Raw genomic sequence first — 22,642 nt, 5'->3', positions numbered from 1 at the left:
GGGTTCCAGTCCAGGAACCCTTTAATAAGCAGCCAAGGTGTGTCTTCATAGACCCCCTGCTGCCTCCTTGGACCACATCCTTCCTCCACCTGTCTTGAGCCTTTCCCACAGCCTTGTCCAAGGCTCATTGTCTGTCAGCCTCTCTCTCTCTCTGTCTCTAGACCCCTTTCACAAGCTCACTGCAGAGCTTTAGCACTTTCTGCCACTCATGTGGCTTTGCTGCAGGAGAGTTTCTCTACTCCCCTAGCAGGGCAGTTCCTGACCCTGTGGGAGTTTTCTTGTCCCTCCACCAGCATGCAGAAGCCTGGGAAACTCACTTCCTCCATCTTGCCTTCACAACTGCCTTGTACTCCCAGTTGCAAGCTATCCTGCCTTCCTTCAGGGAGGCTCTATCTAGCAGCAGGCCAACACAACTACCTGGATGCAGACAGTCTTCTGCCCCTGAATCAGAGCCAGACATCTGCTCTCCTTCCTGGTCGGTACCCCACTGAGCTTTTAGCTCCTCCCTCTAAGTTTGACAGCTACTGCAGGTGTAGTGGGGCAAAGCTGATTGAGCCCACAAGCTCTCATTTCATCCTCCTTGCACATTGTGGGGTTATACACAATGCCCAGGGTTTCCCGGGATTGTCCCTTTTTTGAGGTAGCTGTCCCAGATAAAATAGTTCAGATATCCCCCCCCCCCTTTTTTTTTTTTTACCTCAGACATGCATGTTTAGACAAGTATGATAGATCCACAGTGTGACTGACATACAGTTTGTTCCGGCAAAAAAATGTGAAATCAAAATATATGGGAATTCTTGTCGGTTTCATCTAAATGGCTTGGTTGTAAAAATATTCTGTAAAAGGATTTCTCATTTTGAAACGCCTTTTAATTTTATTTACAATATTTAAAAATGTTAAAAATTCTCAAAAACAAAATGAAGCATGGCGTGTTTTGACTGAGCTGAAAGGATGATTTTTTTTTTTTTGCTTTTTAAGTCACCAAAAATTCAAAAAAATTTGTTTTCAGTTTGAACTGAAACTATTTTTTTTAATTGCCAGCAAACCGAACATACTGCACAGCTCCTATCATGTGGTTAAAGCCACACACACTGAACTGAAAATTAACATTATAGACTCCAATGGAGACATCCGCTTCTGGTTTTTAAAACAGTAATAGACTTCAGTGTGAATTATGAATTTTAGCTCTCACCAAAATATAGGCTAAGAGCCCTGTTTTGAGCAAGGCAGAGGCCATATAATCTCTGTGTGAACTTTACAATACTATCTTAGCCGAACGCTAAATAATTACAATTGCTTTTCCAGCTACAAGAAGAGACAGAGAACAAAAAATATTCTACAGAAAAACAAAAAATGAGTCATTCACAGGTGAGTTTAAAAGGTTACACAGAAAGCAAATTTCATTAGAAAGTGCAAATATGGCAGGAGTAAATAGAGGAGAAAGAGCAATGGATTCAGATGAGTTTGGGCAACCTGCTTAATAAATAAGATTCCTATTGTATACTTTTGTATATTGTATACTGTGTAAGTCACAAGAAATTACTGCATCATGGGAATGTATGCACCGCTGTTATTTTCCCCTTCCCAATGGAAAGAACTTCGTTATAATGTAAAGCTCCTGCCTTAATGGGGTGGGGTAAAGAGAGAGTATGATCTTACATACCACACCTCTGTAAAAACCCCAGAGCAATTTTTTACAGTTAGGCTCTTTGTTTTCTACAGTATAAAAGCTTCACAGGTGTGTGTGACACACCAGGGTACAATCCAGACTGATGAGCAGCTGTGTCATCCCTGCCCTGCAACCTTGGGAGCCTTATAATGCCTTGCTAAAGTAGCTCCCACCTGGTTGCTCACAGTCTTCCAGCATGCAAGCCACACCCTGAGTGTATGTAACTGTAGCCTGCTGGCTACATGTGGGTGACACTCTGGTTCGCACCAGCTTTGACTATACTGCAGAGTAACCCCAACACGCCCACCCCCATCTTAGATTTTCCCCAGAAATATATGTTCTGTACTGCCCAGCACGCTCCTGGACAATACAAGTTATATTAAGTCCATTATTCCTTTATGAGACTAATATGCACACAACTTGAACCAAATGGAGTGGGGGTGGAGTGAGGGCAGAAAGAGGTGGGGCCTTGGGGGAAGGGATGAGTGGGGACAGGGGGCGGGGCCCAGGCAGAGCCAGGGGTCCAGCACCCCCCGGGCACATTGGAAAGTTGGCGCCTGTACAGCTTGGGACTGGGGCAAATGAAATGAACTTTAAAGAGAGGACCCAGCCCTTCCTCCCTGAAGCTCTGTCTTTCTGCTGCCCGAGCAGGACTGAAGCTGAGCAATCTCGCCCCTATCCAACACAACACTTAAGCATCTGCTTAACTTTAAATATTTGCACAGTCCCACTGGAATGGAGTCAAGGTGTTCAGCACTTTGCCCATATTGTATATATAAGTTTCCATTTTTAAGCAAACTTTCTTGAGGGAGATATGGTAAGTATGTCCGAAGGTGCTCATTTTTTGTGTGAGGAAGATTTCAGTATAGTTTCAAGTGGTCGGTGTGAATTAACAATGAATTTTAACATGACATCTTTCTGGGCATCTAGGCGTCTATGGAGGTGACCCTGAAAACAGAAGTGGAATCTGGTGCTAGCGGTTTTAGTGTGACTGGTGGAGGAAGTGAAGGAATATTTGTAAAACAAGTGCTCAAGGAATCCCCTGCTTCGAAAATATTCAGTTTGAGAGAAGGTACAGTCTGATATTCTGGATTTTTTAAAAACACTATTATCTAGAAATTTGATAAAAAATAAAAATCACAAAGTTTGTGTATAAGTACACACACACAATCATATTTTCAGTTACTAGTAAAAATAGGTCCCCGTCCTGCAAACACCTATACACATGTTTAACTTTACTCCCAGGAGCAGTTTGCAGGCTCAGTACCTGAAATAATAATGAAATATGGATTTCCTACAAATCATGGAATACACTACTCTTCACTAGAACTAGTCAGTAATTTATATACATATATATATACATACACACAATTAATTCATTAAATTTCAAAGATAAAAGTAACTTACATCTATGAAGACTGTGGCCCAATATGCAGTAAGCCTTTTATGAACTATTATGTGCATGAATACACAATAATACAATAAATAATACTATTTAAACAAATAAAACTCCAAAGCATACATATTAAAACAAATCATGATATGCTTTATATAATCATCATATGTTTATGACCCTTCATGTTTATATGATCATCAAGAAAAATGTGATCTGAAAAACTGCATGATATAGCAAACTGATATCTTAAAATAAAATGTCTGGTACCATTTGCAGGTGATCAGCTATTAAGTACCACAATATTTTTTGATAATATCAAATATGAAGATGCACTCAAGATTCTACAATATTCCGAGCCATACAAAGTACAATTCAGCCTCAAAAGAAAACTTGGTGGGAAAGAAGAGCAAGAAAAAATACATTCTACAGTACAACCCAAGAAGGAAAAAATAACTCAGGTAAAATTATTTCTGTATCATGTTAGAAAGAATAGGAAAATACTACAAAGGTCCATTATATAGTACCATTGGAGATGGGAAAATACAGGCCCTTGTCCCGCAAACACACACATGCTTCACTTTACTACCTTTATGATACTGTTGGACAAAACCTGCAGTGCACACTCAGGGTGAAATCCGCTCCTATGCAGAAAACCAGCACAAAAACTATGCACCTCTTCAGTCCAAATTAAGCCCTGTCTACAAGGGAGTATTTCACTTAAGTCCTTAATCAAGCTAAACTTACATTGAATATGATGGTAGTTTAGTTTTGTTGAAGGGAGGACTCAGAGTCTGACCCAGCTTCCATTTCAGTGAATGGAAACAGGAACAGGTCCAGAGTGAGAAAGGGATTTGGTTCTTCGACTATAAACTAGTGATAGAGAAAATATAAAATCATCAAACAGTAAGGACAAATTTTTAGAAGATATTTTTAGTCACAATGTTTTAGAGTTCAACTAGGTATCCTAGGGATCTGAGACTGCTCCAAATGAAGTCAGTATTAGCCATGGTTGGAATATTTCAACATATAAAATGTCAACAAAAATGGCTTTTCTTTTGAGCACCTATAGTCAATACTGGTTTAGTCACTGACATCTGTCACAACAGAATCTAATCATGGGTTTCCATCTGATTAAAATGTATCTTATTTCTCACTTTGCAAATTGAATAATCTCAGAATAAAATATATTTAGGAGTTGCTGTTGACTACAAGACAGGATGTTTTCTATAGAATCTAGACTTCGGTAGCTATATACATCTATTAACTTAATATAATAATTTCATTTCATGTAACTTTTGATTGTATTGCACCCAAAACAAGATGAACATTATACACATTTTATATTCATATTTACAAAAAACAACCTCTTCTTCAGGAAAAAGAGCTTAATGAAAAAATTCCTGGAACAACACTGGAGATTTCAGAAAAGATTACTTCAGAAGAAGACAAGGAAAAGGAAATTGTAAAAAAAAGGTTGGGAAGAACAAAACAACCCAGAAAAGAGAGATTGTCATGGCCCAAATTCCAGTCAATGAAAAATAAAAAGATTTTGGGGCACAGAAGATCTCATAGTACATCAGATGCATATGAGCATGCTATACAAGATATTTCCCCAACAAGCACTGACACTGAGTCACAATTACAAGAAGAAGAATTCTGTGCTAAAGAGAAAAAAGGAAGCCAAAAGAAACTGAAGTTCCCTAATATTGGATTCAAAATGCATAGAACAAAAGCAGAAACAGAAGAGAAGCAGAGATTAGAAATAAAAACCGTGACACCAACAAAAAAGGATAAAATACGAAAAGAAGATATCAGCATGGAATCTCCAGAAATACTAACTGTACAATATACTATGTCTTCTGCACATGAAACAAAAGCAGGTGAAATACAAGAAAATGTCAAAAAAGACTTAAAAGACATGGAAAATGGCTTACCAATCTATACAAAGAAGTGCCCTGAAGTTGAAATTAACATTAAAAAACAAAAGGACCAGATAGCAATATCTAAACCTACTACTACAACACCACAAATACCACCAATAACAACACAAATATCAAAACCTACATCAGAAATACAAACACCTGGTCTCAAAGACACACAAAGCAAACAAATACCGCAAGCATTACCAAGGACCAGAAAAAAGAAACCAAAAGGTTCATCAGAACAAAAACCCACCAAAATTCTTCTACAACGTCCTGGAGAAGGAATAACAAATAAAGAAATGAGGGATCACCTAGAACACAGTTCTATTCAAATAAAAGGTCTAGAAATAAAAACAACAACAAAAGAAACAGGAAAAACAAAACAAGAAAAACAGAAAAATGAAGAATGGGAGCAGGATCAGATGCAAATATCACATATACAACAAGAAAAGTTTGGAATTGGCATCAATAAGGGTAAGCAGCCAGAAAGTGAAATCACATTACACGAAATGGAAACTGACATGCAAAAGAAAACACTAAAAATGGAAGGACTGGAAATTGATAAGGAGGTCCCAAAAGCACCAGAGCAAATTGATCCTATGACAGAAGGCTCAGGCTGGAAAATCCAAATGCCATCACTCAAAATGCCCAAAATGCCTAAAGCAGACCTTCAAGCACCAAAGGTGGACATCACCCTCCCATCAGTAGACGTTTCTCTTCCAAAGGCTGAGGTGGACATTCAAGGACCAGAAGCAACAGCTAAAGCGGTAAAGATAGAAGGTGAAATAAAAGCCACAGAGAAAGATGCAAAAGGAAAAGAAAGGAAGTTCAAACTGCCAAAATTCGGCATGCCTTCATTTGGCTGGTCCACCACAAAAGAGACCAGTGGTGGCGTAGCAGATGTTGAAGCAAGCCTCAAAGAGACCCAGGTGACAGTGCCGTCAGCTGGGGCAGAAGGAGAGATAACACTGTCAGGACCCGCAATCCAGGCTCCAAGTGCTGAACTGGAAATCGGGATTTCTGCAGGAAAAGATGGTGAGCAGGGGAAACTTAAAATGCCTGATGTTAAGCTGCCGAGTGTGAAGCTTCCCAAAGTCAAGGCTCCCCAGGTACAGGTCAGTCTGCCAAAGGTAGAGGCAGATATTTCCCTTCCCAAATCACGAGCCGAAATGAAAGAGGCGGGATATGAAGTGAAAGTTCCCACCATGGAAAGCAGTATTGAAGTTGAGACAGGGAAAGCAGAGGCAACAGGGATGCAAATACACATGCCAAAAGTCAAGATGCCTTCTACGGGATTTTCTAAACCTGAAATCAAAGCTCCCAAAGTAGACGTGGATGTGACTTTACCCAAAGCCGATGTCTCACTTCCCACGTGTGATGTCAGTCTTCAAGAAGCTGACCTGAAAGCAGCCTCCGTTCCTGCAGATGTCAAAATCTCAGCACCTGGAGTCAAGATTCCCAAAATAGAAGGTTCCTTTGAGCTGAAGGGTCCAGGAATTGAAGCGAAAGCACCATCAGCTGAAATTGCGGTGGAGGGAGCAGAGGTGAAAACTGCCGGTTTGGAAGGGAAAATTCAAATGCCTAAATTTGAAAAGCCAAAGTTTGGAGTTTCACTTCCAAAAGGCAAAGTGCCAGAAGGCGAGATCAGCTTACCCAAAATGGAAGCTGACATTCCCAAGCCAAAAGTCAAAGGCCAAGTGGGTGCAATCGGCGTGGAAACCCCGACGCTAGCAGTGGAAGCTGATGTTCCTGACCTAGAGACTGAAGCTTCCGGCTGGAAAATCCAAATGCCATCACTCAAAATGCCCAAAATGCCTAAAGCAGACCTTCAAGCACCAAAGGTGGACATCACCCTCCCATCAGTAGACGTTTCTCTTCCAAAGGCCGAGGTGGACATTCAAGGCCCAGAAGCAACAGCTCAAGCGGTAAAGATAGAAGGTGAAATAAAAGCCACAGAGAAAGATGCAAAAGGAAAAGAAAGGAAGTTCAAAATGCCAAAATTCGGCATGCCTTCATTTGGCTGGTCCACCACAAAAGAGACCAGTGGTGGCGTAGCAGATGTTGAAGCAAGCCTCAAAGAGCCCCAGGTGACAGTGCCGTCAGCTGGGGCAGAAGGAGAGATAACACTGTCAGGACCCGCAATCCAGGCTCCAAGTGCTGAACTGGAAATCGGGACTTCTGCAGGAAAAGATGGTGAGCAGGGGAAACTTAAAATGCCTGATGTTAAGCTGCCGAGTGTGAAGCTTCCCAAAGTCAAAGCTCCCCAGGTACAGGTCAGTCTGCCAAAGGTAGAGGCAGATATTTCCCTTCCCAAATCACGAGCCGAAATGAAAGAGGCGGGATTTGAAGTGAAAGTTCCCACCATGGAAAGCAGTATTGAAGTTGAGACAGGGAAAGCAGAGGCAACAGGGATGCAAATACGCATGCCAAAAGTCAAGATGCCTTCTACGGGATTTTCTAAACCTGAAATCAAAGCTCCCAAAGTAGACGTGGATGTTACTTTACCCAAAGCCGATGTCTCACTTCCCACGTGTGATGTCAGTCTTCAAGAAGCTGACCTGAAAGCAGCCTCCGTTCCTGCAGATGTCAAAATCTCAGCACCTGGAGTCAAGATTCCCAAAATAGAAGGTTCCTTTGAGCTGAAGGGTCCAGGAATTGAAGCGAAAGCACCATCAGCTGAAATTGCGGTGGAGGGAGCAGAGGTGAAAACTGCCGGTTTGGAAGGGAAAATTCAAATGCCTAAATTTGAAAAGCCAAAGTTTGGAGTTTCACTTCCAAAAGGCAAAGTGCCAGAAGGCGAGATCAGCTTACCCAAAATGGAAGCTGACATTCCCAAGCCAAAAGTCAAAGGCCAAGTGGGTGCAATCGGCGTGGAAACCCCGACGCTAGCAGTGGAAGCTGATGTTCCTGACCTAGAGACTGAAGCTTCCGGCTGGAAAATCCAAATGCCATCACTCAAAATGCCCAAAATGCCTAAAGCAGACCTTCAAGCACCAAAGGTGGACATCACCCTCCCATCAGTAGACGTTTCTCTTCCAAAGGCCGAGGTGGACATTCAAGGCCCAGAAGCAACAGCTCAAGCGGTAAAGATAGAAGGTGAAATAAAAGCCACAGAGAAAGATGCAAAAGGAAAAGAAAGGAAGTTCAAAATGCCAAAATTCGGCATGCCTTCATTTGGCTGGTCCACCACAAAAGAGACCAGTGGTGGCGTAGCAGATGTTGAAGCAAGCCTCAAAGAGCCCCAGGTGACAGTGCCGTCAGCTGGGGCAGAAGGAGAGATAACACTGTCAGGACCCGCAATCCAGGCTCCAACTGCTGAACTGGAAATCGGGATTTCTGCAGGAAAAGATGGTGAGCAGGGGAAACTTAAAATGCCTGATGTTAAGCTGCCGAGTGTGAAGCTTCCCAAAGTCAAAGCTCCCCAGGTACAGGTCAGTCTGCCAAAGGTAGAGGCAGATATTTCCCTTCCCAAATCACGAGCCGAAATGAAAGAGGCGGGATTTGAAGTGAAAGTTCCCACCATGGAAAGCAGTATTGAAGTTGAGACAGGGAAAGCAGAGGCAACAGGGATGCAAATACGCATGCCAAAAGTCAAGATGCCTTCTACGGGATTTTCTAAACCTGAAATCAAAGCTCCCAAAGTAGACGTGGATGTTACTTTACCCAAAGCCGATGTCTCACTTCCCACGTGTGATGTCAGTCTTCAAGAAGCTGACCTGAAAGCAGCCTCCGTTCCTGCAGATGTCAAAATCTCAGCACCTGGAGTCAAGATTCCCAAAATAGAAGGTTCCTTTGAGCTGAAGGGTCCAGGAATTGAAGCGAAAGCACCATCAGCTGAAATTGCGGTGGAGGGAGCTGAGGTGAAAACTGCCGGTTTGGAAGGGAAAATTCAAATGCCTAAATTTGAAAAGCCAAAGTTTGGAGTTTCACTTCCAAAAGGCAAAGTGCCAGAAGGCGAGATCAGCTTACCCAAAATGGAAGCTGACATTCCCAAGCCAAAAGTCAAAGGCCAAGTGGGTGCAATCGGCGTGGAAACCCCGACGCTAGCAGTGGAAGCTGATGTTCCTGACCTAGAGACTGAAGCTTCCGGCTGGAAAATCCAAATGCCATCACTCAAAATGCCCAAAATGCCTAAAGCAGACCTTCAAGCACCAAAGGTGGACATCACCCTCCCATCAGTAGACGTTTCTCTTCCAAAGGCCGAGGTGGACATTCAAGGCCCAGAAGCAACAGCTCAAGCGGTAAAGATAGAAGGTGAAATAAAAGCCACAGAGAAAGATGCAAAAGGAAAAGAAAGGAAGTTCAAAATGCCAAAATTCGGCATGCCTTCATTTGGCTGGTCCACCACAAAAGAGACCAGTGGTGGCGTAGCAGATGTTGAAGCAAGCCTCAAAGAGCCCCAGGTGACAGTGCCGTCAGCTGGGGCAGAAGGAGAGATAACACTGTCAGGACCCGCAATCCAGGCTCCAAGTGCTGAACTGGAAATCGGGATTTCTGCAGGAAAAGATGGTGAGCAGGGGAAACTTAAAATGCCTGATGTTAAGCTGCCGAGTGTGAAGCTTCCCAAAGTCAAAGCTCCCCAGGTACAGGTCAGTCTGCCAAAGGTAGAGGCAGATATTTCCCTTCCCAAATCACGAGCCGAAATGAAAGAGGCGGGATTTGAAGTGAAAGTTCCCACCATGGAAAGCAGTATTGAAGTTGAGACAGGGAAAGCAGAGGCAACAGGGATGCAAATACGCATGCCAAAAGTCAAGATGCCTTCTACGGGATTTTCTAAACCTGAAATCAAAGCTCCCAAAGTAGACGTGGATGTTACTTTACCCAAAGCCGATGTCTCACTTCCCACGTGTGATGTCAGTCTTCAAGAAGCTGACCTGAAAGCAGCCTCCGTTCCTGCAGATGTCAAAATCTCAGCACCTGGAGTCAAGATTCCCAAAATAGAAGGTTCCTTTGAGCTGAAGGGTCCAGGAATTGAAGCGAAAGCACCATCAGCTGAAATTGCGGTGGAGGGAGCAGAGGTGAAAACTGCCGGTTTGGAAGGGAAAATTCAAATGCCTAAATTTGAAAAGCCAAAGTTTGGAGTTTCACTTCCAAAAGGCAAAGTGCCAGAAGGTGAGATCAGCTTACCCAAAATGGAAGCTGACATTCCCAAGCCAAAAGTCAAAGGCCAAGTGGGTGCAATCGGCGTGGAAACCCCGACGCTAGCAGTGGAAGCTGATGTTCCTGACCTAGAGACTGAAGCTTCCGGCTGGAAAATCCAAATGCCATCACTCAAAATGCCCAAAATGCCTAAAGCAGACCTTCAAGCACCAAAGGTGGACATCACCCTCCCATCAGTAGACGTTTCTCTTCCAAAGGTCGAGGTGGACATTCAAGGCCCAGAAGCAACAGCTCAAGCCGTAAAGATAGAAGGTGAAATAAAAGCCACAGAGAAAGATGCAAAAGGAAAAGAAAGTAAGTTCAAACTGCCAAAATTCGGCATGCCTTCATTTGGCTGGTCCACCACAAAAGAGACCAGTGGTGGCGTAGCAGATGTTGAAGCAAGCCTCAAAGAGCCCCAGGTGACAGTGCCGTCAGCTGGGGCAGAAGGAGAGATAACACTGTCAGGACCCGCAATCCAGGCTCCAAGTGCTGAACTGGAAATCGGGATTTCTGCAGGAAAAGATGGTGAGCAGGGGAAACTTAAAATGCCTGATGTTAAGCTGCCGAGTGTGAAGCTTCCCAAAGTCAAGGCTCCCCAGGTACAGGTCAGTCTGCCAAAGGTAGAGGCAGATATTTCCCTTCCCAAATCACAAGCCGAAATGAAAGAGGCGGGATTTGAAGTGAAAGTTCCCACCATGGAAAGCAGTATTGAAGTTGAGACAGGGAAAGCAGAGGCAACAGGGATGCAAATACGCATGCCAAAAGTCAAGATGCCTTCTACGGGATTTTCTAAACCTGAAATCAAAGCTCCCAAAGTAGACGTGGATGTTACTTTACCCAAAGCCGATGTCTCACTTCCCACGTGTGATGTCAGTCTTCAAGAAGCTGACCTGAAAGCAGCCTCCGTTCCTGCAGATGTCAAAATCTCAGCACCTGGAGTCAAGATTCCCAAAATAGAAGGTTCCTTTGAGCTGAAGGGTCCAGGAATTGAAGCGAAAGCACCATCAGCTGAAATTGCGGTGGAGGGAGCAGAGGTGAAAACTGCCGGTTTGGAAGGGAAAATTCAAATGCCTAAATTTGAAAAGCCAAAGTTTGGAGTTTCAATTCCAAAAGGCAAAGTGCCAGAAGGCGAGATCAGCTTACCCAAAATGGAAGCTGACATTCCCAAGCCAAAAGTCAAAGGCCAAGTGGGTGCAATCGGCGTGGAAACCCCGACGCTAGCAGTGGAAGCTGATGTTCCTGACCTAGAGACTGAAGCTTCCGGCTGGAAAATCCAAATGCCATCACTCAAAATGCCCAAAATGCCTAAAGCAGACCTTCAAGCACCAAAGGTGGACATCACCCTCCCATCAGTAGACGTTTCTCTTCCAAAGGCCGAGGTGGACATTCAAGGCCCAGAAGCAACAGCTCAAGCGGTAAAGATAGAAGGTGAAATAAAAGCCACAGAGAAAGATGCAAAAGGAAAAGAAAGTAAGTTCAAAATGCCAAAATTCGGCATGCCTTCATTTGGCTGGTCCACCACAAAAGAGACCAGTGGTGGCGTAGCAGATGTTGAAGCAAGCCTCAAAGAGCCCCAGGTGACAGTGCCGTCAGCTGGGGCAGAAGGAGAGATAACACTGTCAGGACCCGCAATCCAGGCTCCAAGTGCTGAACTGGAAATCGGGACTTCTGCAGGAAAAGATGGTGAGCAAGGGAAACTTAAAATGCCTGATGTTAAGCTGCCGAGTGTGAAGCTTCCCAAAGTCAAAGCTCCCCAGGTACAGGTCAGTCTGCCAAAGGTAGAGGCAGATATTTCCCTTTCCAAATCACGAGCCGAAATGAAAGAGGCGGGATTTGAAGTGAAAGTTCCCACCATGGAAAGCAGTATTGAAGTTGAGACAGGGAAAGCAGAGGCAACAGGGATGCAAATACGCATGCCAAAAGTCAAGATGCCTTCTACGGGATTTTCTAAACCTGAAATCAAAGCTCCCAAAGTAGACGTGGATGTTACTTTACCCAAAGCCGATGTCTCACTTCCCACGTGTGATGTCAGTCTTCAAGAAGCTGACCTGAAAGCAGCCTCCGTTCCTGCAGATGTCAAAATCTCAGCACCTGGAGTCAAGATTCCCAAAATAGAAGGTTCCTTTGAGCTGAAGGGTCCAGGAATTGAAGCGAAAGCACCATCAGCTGAAATTGCGGTGGAGGGAGCAGAGGTGAAAACTGCCGGTTTGGAAGGGAAAATTCAAATGCCTAAATTTGAAAAGCCAAAGTTTGGAGTTTCACTTCCAAAAGGCAAAGTGCCAGAAGGCGAGATCAGCTTACCCAAAATGGAAGCTGACATTCCCAAGCCAAAAGTCAAAGGCCAAGTGGGTGCAATCGGCGTGGAAACCCCGACGCTAGCAGTGGAAGCTGATGTTCCTGACCTAGAGACTGAAGCTTCCGGCTGGAAAATCCAAATGCCATCACTCAAAATGCCCAAAATGCCTAAAGCAGACCTTCAAGCACCAAAGGTGGACATCACCCTCCCATCAGTAGACGTTTCTCTTCCAAAGGCCGAGGTGGACATTCAAGGCCCAGAAGCAACAGCTCAAGCGGTAAAGATAGAAGGTGAAATAAAAGCCACAGAGAAAGATGCAAAAGGAAAAGAAAGGAAGTTCAAACTGCCAAAATTCGGCATGCCTTCATTTGGCTGGTCCACCACAAAAGAGACCAGTGGTGGCGTAGCAGATGTTGAAGCAAGCCTCAAAGAGCCCCAGGTGACAGTGCCGTCAGCTGGGGCAGAAGGAGAGATAACACTGTCAGGACCCGCAATCCAGGCTCCAAGTGCTGAACTGGAAATCGGGATTTCTGCAGGAAAAGATGGTGAGCAGGGGAAACTTAAAATGCCTGATGTTAAGCTGCCGAGTGTGAAGCTTCCCAAAGTCAAGGCTCCCCAGGTACAGGTCAGTCTGCCAAAGGTAGAGGCAGATATTTCCCTTCCCAAATCACAAGCCGAAATGAAAGAGGCGGGATTTGAAGTGAAAGTTCCCACCATGGAAAGCAGTATTGAAGTTGAGACAGGGAAAGCAGAGGCAACAGGGATGCAAATACGCATGCCAAAAGTCAAGATGCCTTCTACGGGATTTTCTAAACCTGAAATCAAAGCTCCCAAAGTAGACGTGGATGTTACTTTACCCAAAGCCGATGTCTCACTTCCCACGTGTGATGTCAGTCTTCAAGAAGCTGACCTGAAAGCAGCCTCCGTTCCTGCAGATGTCAAAATCTCAGCACCTGGAGTCAAGATTCCCAAAATAGAAGGTTCCTTTGAGCTGAAGGGTCCAGGAATTGAAGCGAAAGCACCATCAGCTGAAATTGCGGTGGAGGGAGCAGAGGTGAAAACTGCCGGTTTGGAAGGGAAAATTCAAATGCCTAAATTTGAAAAGCCAAAGTTTGGAGTTTCACTTCCAAAAGGCAAAGTGCCAGAAGGCGAGATCAGCTTACCCAAAATGGAAGCTGACATTCCCAAGCCAAAAGTCAAAGGCCAAGTGGGTGCAATCGGCGTGGAAACCCCGACGCTAGCAGTGGAAGCTGATGTTCCTGACCTAGAGACTGAAGCTTCCGGCTGGAAAATCCAAATGCCATCACTCAAAATGCCCAAAATGCCTAAAGCAGACCTTCAAGCACCAAAGGTGGACATCACCCTCCCATCAGTAGACGTTTCTCTTCCAAAGGCCGAGGTGGACATTCAAGGCCCAGAAGCAACAGCTCAAGCGGTAAAGATAGAAGGTGAAATAAAAGCCACAGAGAAAGATGCAAAAGGAAAAGAAAGTAAGTTCAAAATGCCAAAATTCGGCATGCCTTCATTTGGCTGGTCCACCACAAAAGAGACCAGTGGTGGCGTAGCAGATGTTGAAGCAAGCCTCAAAGAGCCCCAGGTGACAGTGCCGTCAGCTGGGGCAGAAGGAGAGATAACACTGTCAGGACCCGCAATCCAGGCTCCAAGTGCTGAACTGGAAATCGGGACTTCTGCAGGAAAAGATGGTGAGCAGGGGAAACTTAAAATGCCTGATGTTAAGCTGCCGAGTGTGAAGCTTCCCAAAGTCAAAGCTCCCCAGGTACAGGTCAGTCTGCCAAAGGTAGAGGCAGATATTTCCCTTCCCAAATCACGAGCCGAAATGAAAGAGGCGGGATTTGAAGTGAAAGTTCCCACCATGGAAAGCAGTATTGAAGTTGAGACAGGGAAAGCAGAGGCAACAGGGATGCAAATACGCATGCCAAAAGTCAAGATGCCTTCTACGGGATTTTCTAAACCTGAAATCAAAGCTCCCAAAGTAGACGTGGATGTTACTTTACCCAAAGCCGATGTCTCACTTCCCACGTGTGATGTCAGTCTTCAAGAAGCTGACCTGAAAGCAGCCTCCGTTCCTGCAGATGTCAAAATCTCAGCACCTGGAGTCAAGATTCCCAAAATAGAAGGTTCCTTTGAGCTGAAGGGTCCAGGAATTGAAGCGAAAGCACCATCAGCTGAAATTGCGGTGGAGGGAGCAGAGGTGAAAACTGCCGGTTTGGAAGGGAAAATTCAAATGCCTAAATTTGAAAAGCCAAAGTTTGGAGTTTCACTTCCAAAAGGCAAAGTGCCAGAAGGTGAGATCAGCTTACCCAAAATGGAAGCTGACATTCCCAAGCCAAAAGTCAAAGGCCAAGTGGGTGCAATCGGCGTGGAAACCCCGACGCTAGCAGTGGAAGCTGATGTTCCTGACCTAGAGACTGAAGCTTCCGGCTGGAAAATCCAAATGCCATCACTCAAAATGCCCAAAATGCCTAAAGCAGACCTTCAAGCACCAAAGGTGGACATCACCCTCCCATCAGTAGACGTTTCTCTTCCAAAGGCCGAGGTGGACATTCAAGGCCCAGAAGCAACAGCTCAAGCGGTAAAGATAGAAGGTGAAATAAAAGCCACAGAGAAAGATGCGAAAGGAAAAGAAAGGAAGTTCAAAATGCCAAAATTCGGCATGCCTTCATTTGGCTGGTCCACCACAAAAGAGACCAGTGGTGGCGTAGGAGATGTTGAAGCAAGCCTCAAAGAGCCCCAGGTGACAGTGCCGTCAGCTGGGGCAGAAGGAGAGATAACACTGTCAGGACCCGCAATCCAGGCTCCAAGTGCTGAACTGGAAATCGGGACTTCTGCAGGAAAAGATGGTGAGCTAGGGAAACTTAAAATGCCTGATGTTAAGCTGCCGAGTGTGAAGCTTCCCATAGTCAAAGCTCCCCAGGTACAGGTCAGTCTGCCAAAGGTAGAGGCAGATATTTCCCTTCCCAAATCACGAGCCGAAATGAAAGAGGCGGGATTTGAAGTGAAAGTTCCCACCATGGAAAGCAGTATTGAAGTTGAGACAGGGAAAGCAGAGGCAACAGGGATGCAAATACACATGCCAAAAGTCAAGATGCCTTCTACGGGATTTTCTAAACCTGAAATCAAAGCTCCCAAAGTAGACGTGGATGTTACTTTACCCAAAGCCGTTGTCTCACTTCCCACGTGTGATGTCAGTCTTCAAGAAGCTGACCTGAAAGCAGCCTCCGTTCCTGCAGATGTCAAAATCTCAGCACCTGGAGTCAAGATTCCCAAAATAGAAGGTTCCTTTGAGCTGAAGGGTCCAGGAATTGAAGCGAAAGCACCATCAGCTGAAATTGCGGTGGAGGGAGCTGAGGTGAAAACTGCCGGTTTGGAAGGGAAAATTCAAATGCCTAAATTTGAAAAGCCAAAGTTTGGAGTTTCACTTCCAAAAGGCAAAGTGCCAGAAGGCGAGATCAGCTTACCCAAAATGGAAGCTGACATTCCCAAGCCAAAAGTCAAAGGCCAAGTGGGTGCAATCGGCGTGGAAACCCCGACGCTAGCAGTGGAAGCTGATGTTCCTGACCTAGAGACTGAAGCTTCCGGCTGGAAAATCCAAATGCCATCACTCAAAATGCCCAAAATGCCTAAAGCAGACCTTCAAGCACCAAAGGTGGACATCACCCTCCCATCAGTAGACGTTTCTCTTCCAAAGGCCGAGGTGGACATTCAAGGCCCAGAAGCAACAGCTCAAGCGGTAAAGATAGAAGGTGAAATAAAAGCCACAGAGAAAGATGCAAAAGGAAAAGAAAGGAAGTTCAAAATGCCAAAATTCGGCATGCCTTCATTTGGCTGGTCCACCACAAAAGAGACCAGTGGTGGCGTAGCAGATGTTGAAGCAAGCCTCAAAGAGCCCCAGGTGACAGTGCCGTCAGCTGGGGCAGAAGGAGAGATAACACTGTCAGGACCCGCAATCCAGGCTCCAAGTGCTGAACTGGAAATCGGGATTTCTGCAGGAAAAGATGGTGAGCAGGGGAAACTTAAAATGCCTGATGTTAAGCTGCCGAGTGTGAAGCTTCCCAAAGTCAAAGCTCCCCAGGTACAGGTCAGTCTGCCAAAGGTAGAGGCAGATATTTCCCTTCCCAAATCACGAGCCGAAATGAAAGAGGCGGGATTTGAAGTGAAAGTTCCCACCATGGAAAGCAGTATTGAAGTTGAGACAGGGAAAGCAGAGGCAACAGGGATGCAAATACGCATGCCAAAAGTCAAGATGCCTTCTACGGGATTTTCTAAACCTGAAATCAAAGCTCCCAAAGTAGACGTGGATGTTACTTTACCCAAAGCCGATGTCTCACTTCCCACGTGTGATGTCAGTCTTCAAGAAGCTGACCTGAAAGCAGCCTCCGTTCCTGCAGATGTCAAAATCTCAGCACCTGGAGTCAAGATTCCCAAAATAGAAGGTTCCTTTGAGCTGAAGGGTCCAGGAATTGAAGCGAAAGCACCATCAGCTGAAATTGCGGTGGAGGGAGCAGAGGTGAAAACTGCCGGTTTGGAAGGGAAAATTCAAATGCCTAAATTTGAAAAGCCAAAGTTTGGAGTTTCACTTCCAAAAGGCAAAGTGCCAGAAGGTGAGATCAGCTTACCCAAAATGGAAGCTGACATTCCCAAGCCAAAAGTCAAAGGCCAAGTGGGTGCAATCGGCGTGGAAACCCCGACGCTAGCAGTGGAAGCTGATGTTCCTGACCTAGAGACTGAAGCTTCCGGCTGGAAAATCCAAATGCCATCACTCAAAATGCCCAAAATGCCTAAAGCAGACCTTCAAGCACCAAAGGTGGACATCACCCTCCCATCAGTAGACGTTTCTCTTCCAAAGGTCGAGGTGGACATTCAAGGCCCAGAAGCAACAGCTCAAGCCGTAAAGATAGAAGGTGAAATAAAAGCCACAGAGAAAGATGCAAAAGGAAAAGAAAGTAAGTTCAAACTGCCAAAATTCGGCATGCCTTCATTTGGCTGGTCCACCACAAAAGAGACCAGTGGTGGCGTAGCAGATGTTGAAGCAAGCCTCAAAGAGCCCCAGGTGACAGTGCCGTCAGCTGGGGCAGAAGGAGAGATAACACTGTCAGGACCCGCAATCCAGGCTCCAAGTGCTGAACTGGAAATCGGGATTTCTGCAGGAAAAGATGGTGAGCAGGGGAAACTTAAAATGCCTGATGTTAAGCTGCCGAGTGTGAAGCTTCCCAAAGTCAAGGCTCCCCAGGTACAGGTCAGTCTGCCAAAGGTAGAGGCAGATATTTCCCTTCCCAAATCACAAGCCGAAATGAAAGAGGCGGGATTTGAAGTGAAAGTTCCCACCATGGAAAGCAGTATTGAAGTTGAGACAGGGAAAGCAGAGGCAACAGGGATGCAAATACGCATGCCAAAAGTCAAGATGCCTTCTACGGGATTTTCTAAACCTGAAATCAAAGCTCCCAAAGTAGACGTGGATGTTACTTTACCCAAAGCCGATGTCTCACTTCCCACGTGTGATGTCAGTCTTCAAGAAGCTGACCTGAAAGCAGCCTCCGTTCCTGCAGATGTCAAAATCTCAGCACCTGGAGTCAAGATTCCCAAAATAGAAGGTTCCTTTGAGCTGAAGGGTCCAGGAATTGAAGCGAAAGCACCATCAGCTGAAATTGCGGTGGAGGGAGCAGAGGTGAAAACTGCCGGTTTGGAAGGGAAAATTCAAATGCCTAAATTTGAAAAGCCAAAGTTTGGAGTTTCAATTCCAAAAGGCAAAGTGCCAGAAGGCGAGATCAGCTTACCCAAAATGGAAGCTGACATTCCCAAGCCAAAAGTCAAAGGCCAAGTGGGTGCAATCGGCGTGGAAACCCCGACGCTAGCAGTGGAAGCTGATGTTCCTGACCTAGAGACTGAAGCTTCCGGCTGGAAAATCCAAATGCCATCACTCAAAATGCCCAAAATGCCTAAAGCAGACCTTCAAGCACCAAAGGTGGACATCACCCTCCCATCAGTAGACGTTTCTCTTCCAAAGGCCGAGGTGGACATTCAAGGCCCAGAAGCAACAGCTCAAGCGGTAAAGATAGAAGGTGAAATAAAAGCCACAGAGAAAGATGCAAAAGGAAAAGAAAGTAAGTTCAAAATGCCAAAATTCGGCATGCCTTCATTTGGCTGGTCCACCACAAAAGAGACCAGTGGTGGCGTAGCAGATGTTGAAGCAAGCCTCAAAGAGCCCCAGGTGACAGTGCCGTCAGCTGGGGCAGAAGGAGAGATAACACTGTCAGGACCCGCAATCCAGGCTCCAAGTGCTGAACTGGAAATCGGGACTTCTGCAGGAAAAGATGGTGAGCAAGGGAAACTTAAAATGCCTGATGTTAAGCTGCCGAGTGTGAAGCTTCCCAAAGTCAAAGCTCCCCAGGTACAGGTCAGTCTGCCAAAGGTAGAGGCAGATATTTCCCTTTCCAAATCACGAGCCGAAATGAAAGAGGCGGGATTTGAAGTGAAAGTTCCCACCATGGAAAGCAGTATTGAAGTTGAGACAGGGAAAGCAGAGGCAACAGGGATGCAAATACGCATGCCAAAAGTCAAGATGCCTTCTACGGGATTTTCTAAACCTGAAATCAAAGCTCCCAAAGTAGACGTGGATGTTACTTTACCCAAAGCCGATGTCTCACTTCCCACGTGTGATGTCAGTCTTCAAGAAGCTGACCTGAAAGCAGCCTCCGTTCCTGCAGATGTCAAAATCTCAGCACCTGGAGTCAAGATTCCCAAAATAGAAGGTTCCTTTGAGCTGAAGGGTCCAGGAATTGAAGCGAAAGCACCATCAGCTGAAATTGCGGTGGAGGGAGCAGAGGTGAAAACTGCCGGTTTGGAAGGGAAAATTCAAATGCCTAAATTTGAAAAGCCAAAGTTTGGAGTTTCACTTCCAAAAGGCAAAGTGCCAGAAGGCGAGATCAGCTTACCCAAAATGGAAGCTGACATTCCCAAGCCAAAAGTCAAAGGCCAAGTGGGTGCAATCGGCGTGGAAACCCCGACGCTAGCAGTGGAAGCTGATGTTCCTGACCTAGAGACTGAAGCTTCCGGCTGGAAAATCCAAATGCCATCACTCAAAATGCCCAAAATGCCTAAAGCAGACCTTCAAGCACCAAAGGTGGACATCACCCTCCCATCAGTAGACGTTTCTCTTCCAAAGGCCGAGGTGGACATTCAAGGCCCAGAAGCAACAGCTCAAGCGGTAAAGATAGAAGGTGAAATAAAAGCCACAGAGAAAGATGCAAAAGGAAAAGAAAGGAAGTTCAAAATGCCAAAATTCGGCATGCCTTCATTTGGCTGGTCCACCACAAAAGAGACCAGTGGTGGCGTAGCAGATGTTGAAGCAAGCCTCAAAGAGCCCCAGGTGACAGTGCCGTCAGCTGGGGCAGAAGGAGAGATAACACTGTCAGGACCCGCAATCCAGGCTCCAAGTGCTGAACTGGAAATCGGGACTTCTGCAGGAAAAGATGGTGAGCAGGGGAAACTTAAAATGCCTGATGTTAAGCTGCCGAGTGTGAAGCTTCCCAAAGTCAAAGCTCCCCAGGTACAGGTCAGTCTGCCAAAGGTAGAGGCAGATATTTCCCTTCCCAAATCACGAGCCGAAATGAAAGAGGCGGGATTTGAAGTGAAAGTTCCCACCATGGAAAGCAGTATTGAAGTTGAGACAGGGAAAGCAGAGGCAACAGGGATGCAAATACGCATGCCAAAAGTCAAGATGCCTTCTACGGGATTTTCTAAACCTGAAATCAAAGCTCCCAAAGTAGACGTGGATGTTACTTTACCCAAAGCCGATGTCTCACTTCCCACGTGTGATGTCAGTCTTCAAGAAGCTGACCTGAAAGCAGCCTCCGTTCCTGCAGATGTCAAAATCTCAGCACCTGGAGTCAAGATTCCCAAAATAGAAGGTTCCTTTGAGCTGAAGGGTCCAGGAATTGAAGCGAAAGCACCATCAGCTGAAATTGCGGTGGAGGGAGCAGAGGTGAAAACTGCCGGTTTGGAAGGGAAAATTCAAATGCCTAAATTTGAAAAGCCAAAGTTTGGAGTTTCACTTCCAAAAGGCAAAGTGCCAGAAGGCGAGATCAGCTTACCCAAAATGGAAGCTGACATTCCCAAGCCAAAAGTCAAAGGCCAAGTGGGTGCAATCGGCGTGGAAACCCCGACGCTAGCAGTGGAAGCTGATGTTCCTGACCTAGAGACTGAAGCTTCCGGCTGGAAAATCCAAATGCCATCACTCAAAATGCCCAAAATGCCTAAAGCAGACCTTCAAGCACCAAAGGTGGACATCACCCTCCCATCAGTAGACGTTTCTCTTCCAAAGGCCGAGGTGGACATTCAAGGCCCAGAAGCAACAGCTCAAGCGGTAAAGATAGAAGGTGAAATAAAAGCCACAGAGAAAGATGCAAAAGGAAAAGAAAGGAAGTTCAAAATGCCAAAATTCGGCATGCCTTCATTTGGCTGGTCCACCACAAAAGAGACCAGTGGTGGCGTAGGAGATGTTGAAGCAAGCCTCAAAGAGCCCCAGGTGACAGTGCCGTCAGCTGGGGCAGAAGGAGAGATAACACTGTCAGGACCCGCAATCCAGGCTCCAACTGCTGAACTGGAAATCGGGATTTCTGCAGGAAAAGATGGTGAGCAGGGGAAACTTAAAATGCCTGATGTTAAGCTGCCGAGTGTGAAGCTTCCCAAAGTCAAAGCTCCCCAGGTACAGGTCAGTCTGCCAAAGGTAGAGGCAGATATTTCCCTTCCCAAATCACGAGCCGAAATGAAAGAGGCGGGATTTGAAGTGAAAGTTCCCACCATGGAAAGCAGTATTGAAGTTGAGACAGGGAAAGCAGAGGCAACAGGGATGCAAATACGCATGCCAAAAGTCAAGATGCCTTCTACGGGATTTTCTAAACCTGAAATCAAAGCTCCCAAAGTAGACGTGGATGTTACTTTACCCAAAGCCGATGTCTCACTTCCCACGTGTGATGTCAGTCTTCAAGAAGCTGACCTGAAAGCAGCCTCCGTTCCTGCAGATGTCAAAATCTCAGCACCTGGAGTCAAGATTCCCAAAATAGAAGGTTCCTTTGAGCTGAAGGGTCCAGGAATTGAAGCAAAAGCACCATCAGCTGAAATTGCGGTGGAGGGAGCAGAGGTGAAAACTGCCGGTTTGGAAGGGAAAATTCAAATGCCTAAATTTGAAAAGCCAAAGTTTGGAGTTTCACTTCCAAAAGGCAAAGTGCCAGAAGGTGAGATCAGCTTACCCAAAATGGAAGCTGACATTCCCAAGCCAAAAGTCAAAGGCCAAGTGGGTGCAATCGGCGTGGAAACCCCGACGCTAGCAGTGGAAGCTGATGTTCCTGACCTAGAGACTGAAGCTTCCGGCTGGAAAATCCAAATGCCATCACTCAAAATGCCCAAAATGCCTAAAGCAGACCTTCAAGCACCAAAGGTGGACATCACCCTCCCATCAGTAGACGTTTCTCTTCCAAAGGTCGAGGTGGACATTCAAGGCCCAGAAGCAACAGCTCAAGCCGTAAAGATAGAAGGTGAAATAAAAGCCACAGAGAAAGATGCAAAAGGAAAAGAAAGTAAGTTCAAACTGCCAAAATTCGGCATGCCTTCATTTGGCTGGTCCACCACAAAAGAGACCAGTGGTGGCGTAGCAGATGTTGAAGCAAGCCTCAAAGAGCCCCAGGTGACAGTGCCGTCAGCTGGGGCAGAAGGAGAGATAACACTGTCAGGACCCGCAATCCAGGCTCCAAGTGCTGAACTGGAAATCGGGATTTCTGCAGGAAAAGATGGTGAGCAGGGGAAACTTAAAATGCCTGATGTTAAGCTGCCGAGTGTGAAGCTTCCCAAAGTCAAGGCTCCCCAGGTACAGGTCAGTCTGCCAAAGGTAGAGGCAGATATTTCCCTTCCCAAATCACAAGCCGAAATGAAAGAGGCGGGATTTGAAGTGAAAGTTCCCACCATGGAAAGCAGTATTGAAGTTGAGACAGGGAAAGCAGAGGCAACAGGGATGCAAATACGCATGCCAAAAGTCAAGATGCCTTCTACGGGATTTTCTAAACCTGAAATCAAAGCTCCCAAAGTAGACGTGGATGTTACTTTACCCAAAGCCGATGTCTCACTTCCCACGTGTGATGTCAGTCTTCAAGAAGCTGACCTGAAAGCAGCCTCCGTTCCTGCAGATGTCAAAATCTCAGCAC

The 22,642-nt window shown here is 45.8% G+C and overlaps 1 protein-coding gene across 1 annotated transcript in view; it reads left to right on the top strand.

Annotated features, from left to right (window-relative positions):
- The first annotated feature begins 1,317 nt into the window (after window positions 1-1,317).
- The window catches only part of AHNAK2 (AHNAK nucleoprotein 2), a 36,996-nt gene continuing 15,671 nt past the window's right edge, over window positions 1,318-22,642 (top strand). The window contains exons 1-5 of the mRNA XM_073350356.1: window positions 1,318-1,368; window positions 2,600-2,741; window positions 3,342-3,523; window positions 4,441-4,527; window positions 5,713-22,532. Of these exons, the coding sequence (XP_073206457.1) occupies window positions 1,354-1,368; window positions 2,600-2,741; window positions 3,342-3,523; window positions 4,441-4,527; window positions 5,713-22,532 (17,246 nt within the window). The 5' untranslated portion in view covers window positions 1,318-1,353. The remainder of the gene's footprint in view (window positions 1,369-2,599; window positions 2,742-3,341; window positions 3,524-4,440; window positions 4,528-5,712; window positions 22,533-22,642) is intronic.

Source organism: Lepidochelys kempii, chromosome 6, assembly GCF_965140265.1.
Source record: "Lepidochelys kempii isolate rLepKem1 chromosome 6, rLepKem1.hap2, whole genome shotgun sequence".
NCBI lineage: Eukaryota > Metazoa > Chordata > Testudines > Cheloniidae > Lepidochelys > Lepidochelys kempii.
Note: the sequence above shows the minus strand (reverse complement) of the source record. Positions and strands in the feature narration are given on the sequence as shown.